Source organism: Diceros bicornis, chromosome 12 (assembly GCF_020826845.1).
Source record: "Diceros bicornis minor isolate mBicDic1 chromosome 12, mDicBic1.mat.cur, whole genome shotgun sequence".
Taxonomy (NCBI): Eukaryota; Metazoa; Chordata; class Mammalia; order Perissodactyla; family Rhinocerotidae; genus Diceros; species Diceros bicornis.
The window spans coordinates 41,092,513-41,109,223 of NC_080751.1; the positions used below are offsets into that span (position 1 = coordinate 41,092,513).

The 16,711-nt window shown below is 36.7% G+C and overlaps 1 protein-coding gene across 1 annotated transcript in view; it reads left to right on the top strand.

The window, feature by feature from the left end:
• The window catches only part of LRPPRC (leucine rich pentatricopeptide repeat containing), a 103,737-nt gene extending 87,394 nt beyond the window's left edge, over positions 1 to 16,343 (top strand). Inside the window, exons 31-38 of the mRNA XM_058551329.1 lie at positions 1,266 to 1,354; positions 5,202 to 5,406; positions 7,384 to 7,523; positions 7,654 to 7,769; positions 10,211 to 10,285; positions 12,079 to 12,163; positions 14,086 to 14,228; positions 16,185 to 16,343. Coding sequence (XP_058407312.1) covers positions 1,266 to 1,354; positions 5,202 to 5,406; positions 7,384 to 7,523; positions 7,654 to 7,769; positions 10,211 to 10,285; positions 12,079 to 12,163; positions 14,086 to 14,228; positions 16,185 to 16,241 — 910 coding nt within the window. The 3' untranslated portion in view covers positions 16,242 to 16,343. The remainder of the gene's footprint in view (positions 1 to 1,265; positions 1,355 to 5,201; positions 5,407 to 7,383; positions 7,524 to 7,653; positions 7,770 to 10,210; positions 10,286 to 12,078; positions 12,164 to 14,085; positions 14,229 to 16,184) is intronic.
• The last annotated feature ends 368 nt before the right edge of the window (positions 16,344 to 16,711 follow it).

The following is a 16,711-nucleotide window of genomic DNA, read 5'->3' on the forward strand; positions in this document are numbered from 1 at the left end:
CATAAGAAGTGAGCTTTTTTTAGTAGTGTTTACTGTTTATTTAGTCATGCTAAAGATTGAGAAAGTAAATCCTTTATTTTATGCAGTTTATAGTCTCGTGCACGAGTTGTTGACTTAAGAGCTTTGACAGATGGGACAAAGGAAAAAAGTCACACTGAGCACTGGGTGCTTTGGTGGGATTAAGAGGATCGGTCGGGGGATAAGAAAATCCTGTACCGCCCGGGACTACAGGGGCGAACCTCAGAGGCTGGAAGTGACTGAGAGCGTGGGCATGTCACGGTGTCTTTGGAGGATTTTCTTGGGATTGATGAGAATAATTTCGCAGTCACCCTGCTTTCCTCGCAATCTGCTCAGCTTAGATGTTCGTGTCGGCGGGCCGAGGCTGGCAGCAAGATCATCACTGAGCTTGATAAGGCAAATGGCAGCAACTGCTTTTGCTCCTTTGACCTGTGGAGATTTCCTAATCCGGAGATGAATGCTGGGGGCATTAAGGATGCTGAAATTTCATCACAGGAGATGTGCAAACAATGTAGCAAACAGAAATCATCTCTGGCAAGGGTGTTTTTCTTTTTTTTTTTATCCTGTAGGTTTTAGTGATAAATAAAGCGATTTGTTGCTCTTGAGTTTTAAAAAGTTGGGGGGTGAGGTTCGTTTCGAATTTAAGGCTGAGACAAGATTGTTGTGGAAAATTTTTAATTTTATCGTAACAGTGGTTTTAGTTCTGTAGTATGTTCACCTTTAAAAACTGTACCTATCTAGATGACAGAAATTTGAAAATTAATCAACCAAATGATATGGTGTTAGTAATATGCGTTAGTTTATATTTAAAATATACAGTGCTGAAAATAAATGTTTCATTTTTGTTGCCGAAAGAATAGTTTTACATTTTATAATTATGGTGAATGTAGAAAAAAGAGGAAAAAGTATCCAGCTTAGGATACAGCAGAACAATACAGGGCATGCAGTTATTTTAGTCATCTAATATGTCAGCATTCAAGAATCTGAACCGATTGTTTAAAAAAAATCTTGTACTTTGTTTCTTTTGTTGCTCATTTCCAACTTTGTCATCTGTCAGAATGCAAAAAAAAATTATCCTTCTATAACCATTGACAGGATAACACAAAAGCTGTCTTCAGGTCGATATTTTGCAGCAATATTTTTAACATACGAACAGTAGTTTTTATAATTTCACCTTGGTGCTCAACCATTTATTATCGTATCAGAAGCATGTCAGTAATTCCTTTCTAAATGTCTGCTTCTTTTAGTGCTGAGACCCACATCAAGGGCTTCACACTGAACGATGCTGCCAACAGCCTCCTCATCATAACGCAAGTTAGGCGGGATTATTTGAAAGGTATGTCACAATGCTTGACCTTTACGTCACATTAATGCCTCTGCAGATTTTTCTTGTAACGCCCTTCGAATACTTGGATAAAGGAGTCCATTTAGCAAATTACCTGCTTATCAAGAGCCTTTTGTGGTAGCTGAGAGACGTAAATTACTGTACATGCATTTATAATACAGCGTGAATATGAATGTACTTGTCATTTGACCACTTAGTCCAGTTTCCATTCCATTTAACACAAGATGGGTTTTCTTAAGATGAATCACAGCTCTTCAGACATGCAAAATTTGTGTTCCAGAACGAGAGACCGTACAGGCTTTCAAGTGCGTTAAAATTCACAGCACAAGTCATTTTGCTTTGGAAATTAACATACTTTAGAGCATCTGAAACAATTCCCAGCAGTTGTTTCTTGCGTTTTGTGTTGGTTGTGTGTGAGATAGCAAATGAGTTAAATTGAGTGTTAAATGTGCGGGATCATGCACCAAATGATTATAATATTGATTTTTAAAACTTAATCTAATACTTTTTTAATAGTTCGTAACACCAACAGCAATAAAATATGGTGTTTGTTTGGCGTTTTTAAATTAATATTGAGAGGATAAGACCAGAAGGACGTGGAGATGACTTTGGGGAGGGTTGGGATGGAGGCTGTTTATGGGTTTGCGGAGGGATGGATTTGGATCTAGGGGTCTGTGAATGAGCTCCCGAGGGGAAAAATGATGAATTGCTTAAATTTAGGTAAGCATCATTTCATGTTTAGTTTTACATTTGAATTAGTCAATTCAGTAACACCACAGTTTTGCCAGTACAACAAAACCCACTTAGGAAATCTTTAAGCAAGGTTGAAAAAGCTCTAACTGTTAAATATGTTACCTTGTTTATTCCTCAGTCTGTAATAGTGGTGTTATTCCTCACGTGCATGTTTATAAAACAGAAATCACATCCCTGAAAGAGAGGTGCTAATTGTGCAGCCTTAATGTTGCCTCTAATACCTAAATGTGCTGGTCTTTAGATGTCTTCCTAATTCATTAGGACTGAGTATGTAAGTGATGATTTCTCCCTTTGCAAAATTTCTACCTCAGCATTCCACAGGAAGGGCCAGACCATCTAGACAGTCTTTTTGGACAGCCTTAAGTCATAATTGAGTGATGTAGGGCTGGTTATTTAAAAGCTTTCATTTTATTTTCAATAAAAAAGGTTTTTTGTCAAGTTGATATTTTATGTAGAAATGATAAACAATTTTAAAACATTGAAAAACTAAACTTGCTCCCCATATAGATAAGCTCATTTTCCTAAATAGCTTATATTTCTGTAGATGTGGAGACAGGAATAAAATACTTTTTTAATTTCAAGGGGTTAATTTCTGAGCTGAATCTGAAGTGAATTTAGGTAGCTTGTGAAAACTGCAGTAAACTTTATGATATGATTTCACATCTGTTCTTCTCAGCTGTTCAGCTCAATTGGAGATGGGCTAAGAGCAGGAGCCACGAGCTAGCTCACTGTTCCTCCACTACCACTACCCCTCCATCCCCACATGCCACCTCCTGTGCCTCGCCACAAACTAACCTGTTGTTAAAGTGATCGTCGGCGAGAGTGGGCATGGTGTTGGCACTATCTCCATCTCCTTACACGTACGCTCCATGGCTGATTAGAGCTCCTGATTTTTAACATTTCTCTTTTTCAGGTTTCTTATTCTCAATCCTATCTAAAGCAGGAAGAAAAACAAAGCCAGTTCAATCTTAATCTAACTTTATAAGCTAATAGTGTTCTGGAATATTAATAGCTGATACATGGCACCATTGCAATATAATCAATATTACAAGTAAATTAGGTGATAGTGTAAAAAGGACTCGGGGGAGGGATGTGGGTGGGTACCATTTTTGGTGTCTCTTAAGTCATAAACTATATAGAAGGCAAGTTCTGCATGGAAATATGATTTAGGTTCCAAGGTCCCATGCTCCTAGTAAAATGATCTGTTCTCCTCGATCCTCCACTCGCTCACGCACACTTGCATCCAGAGATGCAGGCTCCGGGGTGGTCAGATTCTTGGGTTGGTGTCTAGCAATAAGACCTTGGGCAAATTACTTAAACTCTCCATGCCTCAGTTTCTCACCTATAAATTTGGTACTTAACCTCAGAAGGGTAGTCTCTTACTACTGTGCCTGGCATGTAGTAATTACTCTACAAGTGTGGTAAAAGCTCCAACAATGCCAGTTACCTGTGGTCACTGTCGTTGTCTTATTTTGGTTATTATTTTGATTCACTGGTGGGAAGATCCTCCCTAGCTGACAGTGTTCTTGCTTAATAAGCATATTCCGAAGTTGATTACCTGGGTATGACCACCAGTTAACAAGATTTTATCAAACTTATTTTCTATAGATTATATTATTAAGATAGTATAAATAGCATTCTTTTGTCTCCTATATGTACATGTGTATTTATAAAATTTTATTGACTATGCCTTTTTTTTTTTTTTTTTTTTGTGAGGAAGATCAACCCTGAGCTAACATCCATGCTAATCATCCCCTTTTTGCTGAGGAAGACCGGCTCTGAGCTAACATCTATTTCCAGTCCTCCTACTTTTTTTTTTTTTTTTGCCCCAAAGCCCCAGTAGATAGTTGTATGTCATAGTTGCACATCCTTCTAGTTGCTGTATGTGGGACGCGGCCTCAGCATGGCCAGAGAAGCTGTGCGTTGGTGCGCGCCCGGGATCCGAACCTGGGCTGCCAGTAGCGGAGCGCGCGCACTTAACCGCTAAGCCACCGGGCCGGCCCGACTATGCCTTTTAAAACTACCTATTTTCCCTTTTCCCAATTTAAGAATCAATTTAATTATAAATTGTTTATTCAGTAATAAACACTGAATTCATTATCTTTTACTGTATCACTTTTAATAGACTGTTTAATTATTACCCTTTCCCCATTCTGTAAAGGATAGGCTGATCTTATTTGGAAGACTGCTTTGAGAGTCTTAGTCTTGTCTGAGTTACGTGGCTTTAATTGCTATAAAGCCATGAAGGTTTCTTTGGTAGCGATAGTGGTGATTGTTATGCTAAGTATTACCTTTTCCCTCCAATCCACCACTTTATTTAATACAATGATTTCACTACACTTGCACATGAGTCAGTAAATCAGAAGGATATTCCATATTTATCCATAATCAAGTACTTGTAAGGATGATACTTAACAAAAAAAAAAACAAAAAACTCCTGTGGCTGTATCCATGAGAATCTGATGAGCTTTATTTTCTTTGAAAAATGAGTGCAAGAAAATATCTACAAGGTATTTAATCATGTGAAATAAATTTGTTAGTGTGAAAGTTGAATGTGACAGTTTGGGTGCTCCTGTATGATCGATCCTGTTTAGATTAAAGAGAGACTTTGTTTTTAAGAAAGAATCTTTGGGGTATTAGAAGATCCTGATAATCATGTAATCTTGGAGTGTAATAAAACCTGGGAAAGTATGAATGTGGGTAGAAGTTGCATATTTTTGGAAACTCTTTAATTTTTAAAATTATTTCTTATTTATATTTCTCTGAACTTGTCAACTTCCTTGAAAATAGTCACTAAGTGTTACTCCCGAATGGAACCCACATTCTCTTAGTAGCATTTGTATTTTCTCTGTGACTTAAAGAAGAAGTTTCTCTGGTCTCTGATATGTTAGTCAAATAAATCTTTTTTTTTTTTTTTTTTAGGTTTCTCATAAAGCATTAATATTTTCTGTAGTCTGGAATAAATTAGTGATAACTTTTTGTGTATAGGCATTTGGTGCTCATATTTAAAAGCTGGCTTTCAAAATGCATTAAAGTCAGTACCTTTCATATAAGAAAAACTCTGTTGCCTGCTGTTCTGTTGTAGAGGCTCTAACAACGCTAAAAACCGCCTTGGATCTGGAGCAGATACCTTCTAGGATAGCAGTGACCCGCCTTATTCAGGCATGTGCCTTGAAAGGTGATGTGGAAAGCATACAAGAGATTCAGAAGATGGTAAATGGACTTGAAGAGTCCATTGGACTTTCAAATATGGTTTTCATCAATAACATTGCTTTGGCACAAATAAAGAAGTGAGTATTTTCAAGCTTTCTTTTCCTCCAGTGGATACTGGAAGGAGCATTATCTCAAATAACACCTTTTAAAAACTTTTTTAGGCTATTAGAAACCTCAGGAAATACTGATGCCACTTGCTGATTATTCCCTACTAGGGAATAATTATATGTTACAAAATGTATTTTAGCTTTCAGTTAAACCTTAGAATAAACAACATTTGTAAAATCTTTCAAATTCATAAAACTTGCTCCACCGTTGGTAACTTTTCTCATTCATACATGCCAGACCCTTACTGTCAAAACACTTTGTTACAGAGGTGAAAAATGAGTTTATTTGATTGTTAGCAACACTTGAGGGTGACACTCTACTAGAACATGGTGAAACAGAGGGCCCAGCAAGCTTGTTACAAATAGAAATTTCCATTTTCCCCACTCTCCTACTCCTACCCATCCACTCCTGTCGACACACACCCAGAAGAAGGGAGGGAGTTAGAGGTGATTCTTTTACCACCATCTCTAGATTGCTTGTCGAGAATCACCACTGTAGAAGCAAATAAGAACTTGATTTTTATTAACCTCACTAGCACAGTACTTTGCCCAAGTTAAAGATTCATGGAGGTAATTAGAGAATTGACACTTCCTGCTCTTGAAGAAATATATTCTTTAGTAGTTCATCTTACATATGTTTAATGGATCATGATATTAAAATGTAGCGTTTGTTTTTGCAGGGTTTTTTGTTCTTATTTCTTTGGGCAGAGAAGAGTTGTGTTTGTTTCGTTTTTGCCTTTTAAAACTATTTCCCCAAATAGAGCTTTCAACTTTCCCTTTAATAAGAAAATGTGATTATTTTAAATTGGAAGATCAAGGAAATTATGCAAGTAAGATCTGGATGAATTTTAAAATGTTACAATTTTATATGATGTGGAGAATGTTTTTAATCACTATTAAATAATTCTCTAAAACGTGTAAGAAAAATTTATTATAACAGGGTGTTCATTTTTAGTTAGAGAATTCTTATGTTTTAGGTCATAATTTCAACATAAAATTGATTATTTGGATTTGGAGTGCCATATCATAACTGTAAAGTGTCAGTTAAAGAGTCCCTTAACCAAAAAGATAATCATGAAGATAATTTTTATTCTAACTTGTTAAATAAAGCCATGTAATTGATTTTTTTGAACATAAAGTATGAAGATACTTTTTTCTGAGAATTTTAGTATAAGTTGAATTTTTTTTTTTTCTTGGTGAGCAACATTCACTTGAGGAGTATTAGCTCTGAGCTAACATTGGTGCCAGTCTTCCTCTATTTTGTATGTGGGTTGCTGCCACAGCATGGCTTGACGAGTGGTATAGGTCCACAACTGGATCCGAACCTGTGAACCCGGGCCGCCGAAGTGAAGTGTGCCGGACTTAACCACTACGCCATGGGGCCGGCACAGAATATTTTCTAAGTGTTGTATAATATCTGGAAAAAAAAATTGTCGTGACTGTGGGTTGAGAGACATGAAAATATACCTTTTGAAGACATCATCACATTTTGAAGAATCCTGAGATGTTATATATTATCTTTACTTGATGCAGGAGTGACCAGTTGTAGATTATAAAGCGAAAGTTATAGCACTTAAACAATTTTTCATTTTATATCCAAAGAGCTGAAAAATCAAATTAAATATTTAGATATAATATTTTCTTAAGTTATCATCATTAATTCTTCTATACATAGTTGTTTGATCTTGTCTCTAGAGCAGTGTTTTAAAATCAGCACCTACTTCAATTATTGTAGTATAAACCACCTAGTGATTGCTTTTGCTACCTAAATGTGATTGGGTTCAACTTGCATAGTGTTTTTAATCCGGTTAATTATAAATGTATTTCCTTTTTTTCCTTAAGTATTTGTATGTGTGAATCGCAAAGTAAGTTCTCATGCTGAAACTGCCTGCAATATTAACACAAAAGCAAACATTTCTTTATAATTTATTTTCCTTTCTTTTACAGCAATAACATAGATGTTGCAATAGAAAACATTGAAAATATGCTTACTTCAGAGAATCAAACCATGGAACCCCAGTACTTTGGCTTGGCGTACTTATTCAGAAAAGTAATAGAGGAGCGGCTGGAACCAGCAGTTGAAAAGAGTAAGTTAGCTCTTCTTGCTAAAGATCATAGAAGCACATTTCTCTCTAGCGAGATTGGGCTCAATTTCTTTGGAGGATGGGTTATAACACTATTTAAACGAAAGATTTTTCTTACCTGTTGTTTTTTCAGTAAGCATCATGGCAGAGAGATTGGCCAATCAGTTTGCAGTTTACAAACCTGTCACCGATCTCTTCCTTCAGCTTGTGGATTCAGGCAAGGTGGATGATGCCAGAGCTCTGCTAAAGGTAATGACCCACCACTCGTGGAGCAGTGGGGCTTGTGGCTTGTGAGAAGTAAATTGAGAAATTACTGGACATAGGTGTGTGGTAGGATACCAGAAATGAAGTGTGGTGCTGCTAGCACATTTAAATTCACTGTGAATCAAGGTCACATGACAAGGACTGGATTGTAAGTTGTAGATTTCTGGTTTTAAAGATGCCAAATCAGGCTAGAAATGTCCTTAGACTTAAGGGGGATTGGGGAAGACGTGTTTTGCTGAAATGATTTAATGACCAATATTTCTGTGCAGATAGGTAATGCAAAACAATTCCTTTGATTTCCTACTTTAATTTCTCTAATGCTCTAAATACTGTGCATCACCATGGCAACACAGTTGGCAAACAAAAAGTAGGAAATGTTTGCTTTTCAAGTACAGCTTCTCACTTGACTACTCAGACATTCTCAGTGCCTTATTCAAGGTTTATTAAGAGTTGAATTTGCTTTCCATTCACTTGGTGTGTCACAGACACGTTAAATGACAAATGCAGGTCTCTGTGGCCCGCACTCTCAGTTAAATTAGCAATCTTCAGGGAAGGAGACAACTGCATTCATGCCATTTTAACAGCACTAAATATAAAGCTGCGCCAAGTGCCAACAGAACGGTGGGTGATCGGAGCTGCCACTGGCAATGTACACAAACAGGCACCGCCAGGGAGCCCCTTCCCAGCAGGTGGCAGTCAAACAGTCACCGTGATCCCGCCAACGGCTGTGTTTGTGTAGACTCCCTGTGTCACATTGAGGCCTGGGACCAATGTCTGAGAGTAAATAGTATTAGTTCACTCACATTTTCTCAAGTTGTAAAACATCCTAAGTCGTAGATCCGGGAGGTGAACCTGTACCCATTTGCTCCGGCTCTAGTTTGGATCCTTCAAGTTCATCTAGTTTGACAGTAGAATCGAAGCCACTTTTAAAAGGAGTTCCTAAGAAATTTCTTCTCTGTGTTAACAGTTTTGTAAAAAGTATAAATTGGCACTGTCTCTAAGGCCTTTTTTACTTTTGTTCCTGGACAGAGAGAAATTCCAGTTAATTGAGAATTTTTTTTTTTTTTTTTTTTTTAACAGAAAAGGCAACTTAGGGTAGGGATTTCAGGAATCTTTTCATTATTTTATGTTGCTGCCTTTAGTGTTAAAAGTTCTATCTTGAAAGGAATAAACTCTAATGCTTATCTTTGTGTGTACATATCTAAGTGTACCTACTAGGGGTATATGTATATCTAATTATACATGTGATAGTATTCATTCAGTTTAAGCACATTATTTTGATAGTTCTTTAGAAAGTGGCACTTGTTCCTTCATCTCCCAGCTTGTTCTGAGCTATAACCTTTCAAGGCTCTTAGAGAACACAACTGACAGCAGCCTAGGGTGGGAGACAGCAGGGATGTTGCCTGCTGCCCTCAGAGCTCCATTTACCCACAGCCGCTTGTCGGGGCTCTGGATGACAGCTGAGTGTTGATGCAACAGCAGCAGTCTTTCCGTTTTCATCCTTCAATAGACAGAGGTTCAGATGATAAACCCTTTACCCATCCTTTACCTGCTTGTCAAACAGTAAAAGATTATTCTCGCTGTAGTGAAGAATACTTTATTCACAGATGTCGAAAACATCAGTTTATAATGTAAATGTTCTGTGTCCCCAAAAGTTCTTTTTATCTTATTCATTTTAGTATTGACAGTGTTTTAAAGCTTTGAAAAAGGAATGTGCTTTTAGAAACTTAAGAGAATGACATCCATGATGAGTGTAAACTAAAATACTGTCTTGCCATATTTGATTTTACTATAGCATCTAAGATTGGATAGACACTTGATTTATCTGGTCTGTCATATAAACTTTTTTTTTTTTTTGAGTTTAACTTTTGTCTCTTTCTCAAGCACTGGCTGTCTGTTGCAATGAAAGCCTTTTATAAAATAGAGAGATTGAAATCAGTCCTTTTGTATGCATAAGTGTAGGTAATTATACTTTAAAGAGAACTTGCTTTGTACATTTTAATTTTTATAAAGAAACGAGCAGTTATCTCCCTGACACCTTATTAAATGTATAATTAACCTTATGATCCCTAGCTCACTTGTGAATGCTTGGCAGTATAATTGGAGAGGAATAGTGTTTCTTTTTTTCCTCTTTCTTTGCAGTCCTAAACCTTATGCTGTGGTTGTTGAAGCATTAGTTTAATTTTTCCCTTTTCTTTTTAAACAAACTTTATACTTGTGATGCCAAGGACAGCATTCACAAAAGCTTGGCATAGCTTGCACTTGTGTTCTTTTTTCTTGCCTTAAAAAATTGGTCGACTATTAGGCCTTCCTGTTGGTAATGATACATTACTGTATTATTGTGAACTTTCTTAATTGGAAATATTCACCTTGGTCTGCTTGTTTATCAAGAACTTTCACTTATTGAATAATGTTTCTGTTTTTAGAGATGTGGTGCAATTGCTGAACAAACCCCAATTTTCGTGGTGTTCTGTATTAGGAGTTCTCAGAGACGAGGAAAGGTACTGTGCTTTACTTGCTGACAAGTCAGTGGTGCTGTAAGCCAGCCTTGTTCAAAGGTATTGAGTGTCACATGAGAGCTTGTTGGTTCAGGACCTTATCTAAAAACACTCTAGAGATTGCAGACTTGCTTGTCTGTGCTTGTTTACTTTTTCAGATGTTGCTACAGAGTCAGTTCTGGCTCCTTAGTTGTACTGGAAATACAAGGGCAAGTTTATGTGGTGAATTCTCTATGCTTGTAGTTGTGCAGTAAGAGCCCCAAGAAAGGGCCCTTAGAAATGGAAGATAAAAATCTTGTTGCTTAGGTCACTTGGTACATTCAACAGTGCAGAAGCACTTACCACTGCAGAGCATCTCCCATCAAGTGGCTACTTTTGACCATTTGTCAGGTATAAACCAACAGGTAGATGAGCCATTTGGCTTTATAACTGTTATGTGCCACAAATTAATGTTCTCATTTTCTAGTTACCTTATTTACGCTAAACGGTGTGTGTGTGTGTCTGTGTGTAAAATAGGACCTAGTCCTATTTTTGATGTTTTTAAAAAAAGAATAAAAGCATATTTGAAAAAAAATTTTTTTAGATCCAGTTTTACCTGTTGAGCACCAGAAAGTCCATTCTTAGTTTATTTGGGCACATTGTGAAGTTTCAAACTTAGTGCCAATAGTAATGTTTGTTTTATGTGAAACATTTAGGTTGTTTCCAGGGTGGGAGTTCTGGTTTTCCTTAATCTCCACGCTCTTCCCCGCCATGTACACACACTTTTTTGTTTAATTTACCTGATTGCACTTTTTATCTGTCTCATGTATTTATTTACAACAAATAATTTTTAAGAGTATTTAGTTGCCCTTTCTTTCCTTTCAAAGAGACTATTTTTTAAGATTTGTGATTTAAAAATTTAAGAAATCTAAAAAGCACCTGTCACTTCACATGTGTGGCTGTGCCAGGTACCTACTGCCTTGCTCAGGAGATGGGACAGGAAATGTACAGTAATATATCTGCTTAGAACATTCCGCCCAGGAGACTTTAAATTACGGGATGTCCTGGAACGATGCAGGTCCAGGTATAGATTGACTGAATAAACATGCTAAAGAGTGAGTTAGAATTTTTAAAAATTCCTAGTACAGTATCTAGCTCTTTGACATTAGAATAATTAAGCCAGATTTAGCTTTGTTTGGTGAGATGGGAACAGGGCATAAATGTATATAACATCCATCTTTTGATTTATCCAGCAATATTGGAGTGTGTTTGGAAATATTCAGTGGTTATTCATTAGGGGTATGGCGGTTCTGTATTCACTACAGGAAATAAAACCATAACTGTGTCTAGATACCCCCTGAAAGCAATCAAGTAAAAATTCCAGTGAGATCCTGGAAATGCTCTATTTATATACCGAGTAGGGAAAACTTCGGAATGTTTGACTGAATTCTTCACATTTCATCTAAAAATTTTGGCACCTAGAGATACAGTTATTATGTCTTCTACCCTTTGGGATCACATAACTTCTTGGTATGGTTACCAGTTCACAAAAGAAGCAATCTTTATAATATTTTAGAAAAATATTCATAGAAATATAAATGGCATTCCATTAACTTTTGAAAAATGCTGGTTTGTTTTGGCTATAAATTATTAAATCGACATCAAATACTAAGATATACAGAAGGGAAAATAGTCCATTGACTAGGCAATTCTGTTGTAATTATTATCAAGATTTTTTGATAGAACACTTATAAATGGACCTTATATTTCACTGTTCTTTTGAGTTGTGGTAATGTTACCTGTATTTAATTTCCTAGGCACCAACTCTGAAATCTTTATTAGAATTGATTCCTGAATTAACTGAAAAGGAAGAAGCATACACTTCCATCATGAAAAGCTATGGTAATAAGTTGAATCTGACTGTATTATTTAAATGATTTAAATATTTGTAGCATAGTCTACTAAGTCTTCAGCTCAGAGGCAGTAATCTTAAATGTCAGATAATTATTTATGATACAATAATTTATTTAGTTTTAGAATATGTTTTAAAACTATATTTAAGAAAAATATGAAATTATTCATATAACTTGAACATAAAAAAGTATCGTCTTCAGAGGGTATGTTGAGTAGGATCCCAGGCTCCTGGAAAGATTTGGAAGTTCACTTGGATTTACATATTGGGAACCAGTCCAGTCTCCCAAGGCTCTGCCACCTAAAATAGAACATGAAATAGGTGCACACTGGAGACTGTTGCTTAGCTTGCCTTCTTGCTCCTTCAGTACCCTCCCTGCCTGCCTGCCTTCTCCTTTGAAACAATAAACCTTAATTAAAAAGTGGACCCCAAGGTTTTACCTTAAGTCACGGTTGAAATTCCACTCTTTTAAACAATTTGTTCCTTGATTGCCAGGCAATCACATATGAAAGAGAACCAGTCTCAAGTTTCCTCAGTAATTAAGATAAATGTTAGCATTTCTAAGTTGTGATCACCTGTCCATCTGCCACCCACTCATTTGCTCAGTTGGGGGGCAGATATAACTAAAGAATTGCTTTGTTGATTTTATTATTGGCAGGACAACAGACTCAGCCATCGAATTAGTAAATTGGGTCTCCATTTTTCCACCCTTATGAGGGGAACATGATGTATTTTAAAATAGAGCTATAATCATAAACCCTCTCAAAGTTCCATTTGGGGAATTGGCAGATGTTAAATAATAACTAAATAACATGAAATAATGTCAGACAGCACAAAATGACTACTAAATTGTGTGATCCCTCTTGGGAATTGCGAAGGAAAGGAGCAGGGAGATCAGGAAGTAGTGAAAGGGAAGGTGGGAGAGTTTTCTGAGTTTCCTGGAGGATTTGGTCCCTTAGGGAGGGGAACAAAGGATTTACACAGAAGAAATTGACATCACCCAAACTGTGAAGATCTGTTCAACTCCAGTGAGAGCTTGTGAGTGATTCATCTTCATTACCTTTTGGGAGATCCTTGGATTGATCCCTAAACTTCTCACATCCATCCTGGAGCCTCATGTTGGTGCTGCTAGAGGTGGGATTGGTTATTTGGCGTCAGTGTAGGGTATGAGTTGTTAGGTGCTTAGATATCAATCTAATGCAAAATTAGAGAGTTGGATTACCAACAGCCGTTGTTAGCAGAGCCCTTGTAATCTTAACAAACTTTTAAAAACAAAATTTCTGCGAATCAGCTATAAGTGGACAGCCAGCTAAACTTAACTTCTAGGCTGCTTCATCCAATTAAGTGAAATATTAGTATAACTTGTTCATATTAGATAGATGTGTATATAGTTTTCATGTATATTGATAATGTATATAGATTTTTTTTTTGTCATTGTAGCTAACTATATTCCTCCTATTTGCTTATTTTACAGTAGGAGAATATACTGAAAGTCTTCTTGGTGTTGTTTAGCTGATGATATTGATGTAGATATAGATTTGCACATAACTGACATGCCCCTCACCACAGCAGTCCCCGAATTAGCTTGATTTCAAAGTGTGGTTTTAAGCAGAGGGTTGAATGGTGTGTGCACAGTCTGTTTGAGGACTTCAGTTTGTGGTCACTTTATCATGGGTCTTTTAAAATAGCCATATTTGTCATTTTCCTTCTCTCTCATAGTGAATAATGCTGAAAGAGAAGTGTGGGGAGGGAGTGAGGGAGCTTGTAGATTCTGAATGTGGCTTTTGCTAAAGGTAGTTAAGTATTTGTTTGCCATGGGATAAAGGGATCCAGGAGTCCCTGAACAGCTAAGTGTTTTGGGAAAAGAGGAAGATAGATTGTGTTTATCTATGATTAATATCTTTTCCTTCAGTGTTGGACAATGATGTCGCGTCTGCTAAAGCGCTATATGAAAATTTGACTGCAAAGAATATAAAATTGAATGATCTGTTTCTAAAACGTTATGCAGTTTTTCTGAAGAATGCTGGAGAGTCTGTCCCTTTCACTGAACCCCCTGTGAGTATGTCTTAATTAAGGGGAAAAAATACCTCCACGGATTTATGAATGCTTCATAATAATGTGTAAAAAAATAAGTCGAATACTTAATTACATGCGGATTAAATCTCTGTGAAGAACCCTCAGGGAAGGGCTTCAGGAACTGAACAGCCGTCCCTTGATTTGGCTGTGTGAGAACATAGCCCTCTGGGGCTGAGGTTTAAAGTAGAAGGTCAGTCTCAGACCTTCAGCTATGGATATGAATTTATCAAATGTTCTTGGGGCGGTTCTCTCATCATTTCGACTTGAAATAGGATTTAATGGCCTGTGTTTCAATAGCCAAGTATATTATGTGACCGTTAATTACTTGTTCATTTTAGATACGTTGGCTTTTATTTCTTCATCTAGGAAATTTTTTTTTATTGAAGTATAGTTAACGTAACATTATGTTAGTTTCAGGTGTACAACATAATGATTCAATATTTGTATGTATTGCAAAATGATCACCACAGTAAGTCCAGTTAACATCCATCACCATACATAGTTACAATTTTTTTTTTCTTGTGATGAGAACTTGCAAGATCCCCTCTCCTAGCTACTTTCAAATATGCAATACAGCATTGTTAGCTATGGTCACCGTGCTGTGCCTTGTATCCCCATGACTTATTTTATAACTGGAAATTTGTCCCTTTTGACCCCCTTCACCTATTTTGCCCACTTCTCCAACCCCCGCCTCAGGCAACCACCAATGTGTTCTCTATATCCATGAGCTGAGTTTCCTTTGTGTGTTGTTTTTGTTTTTGTTTTTTTTTAGATTACACATGTAAGTGAGATCATAAAGTATTTATCTTTTTCTCTCTGACTTATTTCACTTAGCATAGCCCTCAGGGTCATCCATTTTGTCACAAATGGCAAGATTTCATTCTTTTCTACGGCTAAATAATATTCCAGTGTGTGTGTGTCTTTCTCTCTCTTTCCCTCTCTCTCTCTCTATACACACACACACACACACACCCATATTTTCTTTATCCATTCATCCATTGATGCACATTTAGGTTGTTTCCATCTCTTGGCTATTGTAAGTAATACTGCAATGAACATGGGAGTGCAGTATTTCTTTTCAAATTAGTTTTTGTTTTCTTTGGATGAATACCCAGAAGTGGAATTGCTGGATCATATGATAGTTCTATTTTTAATTTTACTGGTTTTCATACTGTCTGCACCAATTTTCATTCCCACCAACAGCACACAAGTGTTCCCTTTTCTCCACATTCTCACCAACACTTGTTATTTCTTGTCTTTTTGATAATAGCCATTCTAACAGTGTGAGGTGGTGTCTCATTGTGGTTTTGATTTGCATTTCCCTGATGATTAGTGATGTTGAGCATCTTTTCATGTGCCTGTTGGCCATGTGTATGTCTTCTTTGGAAAAATTTCTGTTCAGTTCCTTTGCCCGTTTTTTAGTTGAATTGTTTGGTTTTTTGCTAATTTTGCTAATATTGAATTGTATGAGTTCTTTATATATTTTGGATATTAACCCCTTATCAGATATATGATTTGCAAGTATCTTTTCTCATTCAGTAGGTTGCCTAGGAAATTTTATTTTATTTTGTTGTGTTTAATAAGAAAAATTGTATAGGCAAAATTTCTTTTTATTGGGTCATTGAACTAAAAAGTCACTGCACCGTGTTTATTTCAAACACCTCAGCCTTCCAAACCCAGGTGTAAATACCTACACGCACATGCCTGCACACAGCACAGGCGCCTGGTGCTAGCTTTAACTCTGAATTTGGGGCCCTTGAACTGGTGATTTCATGAATCAGAAAGGAGTGCTGAAGCTTGAGGGGGCAGCAACTGCCGTGGGCCCAGCAGTCTTTGCTACCAGTTTGCAGTACTTTACGATTTTTAAGTTTTGTACCATCACCTCTTGCTGGTAACTTTATCTGTAACTTCCCTCCCTTTCTGTCTCCTTAACAGGAAAGCTTTGAATTTTATGCAAAGCAGCTAAAGGAATTAAGGGAAAACCCTTTGTGAAACAAGCAACCACTACTTTGTTTTGTGTGTACTTGTAATTCTGTGTCTAAAATGTTATTCTTTAATGTATTTGAGAGGACAAAATAAATAAATGAAAAGTTACTTGTTTATGTACTTTTATTTATTCATAATATATGATATGTTCAGCATCTTATTGACAAGAACTGTGTGCACTTAGTTACTAGACTTCTTTGGTTTTGCCTGCAGTATAAATCTACAGCATTTTCTTTGAGGCTCCTGATGTGTGGAGCCGTAATTTTTCAGGGTTCTTCTCCCAGTTGACTCTTCAGGTCCCGTGTTCTATTTTGTTTATTATTTTCATAAAAAGGTTCTTCCTTTATTTAAGACTTGCTTGTTAATATTGTTTATCTGAAAAATTTTGGAGCTGGGCAAAATGATGCTCAGTGAGCTTTCTCATGTGTAATGTTCTATTTATAATATAACAGTTCTTTACATGTGTGAAGCCCTGC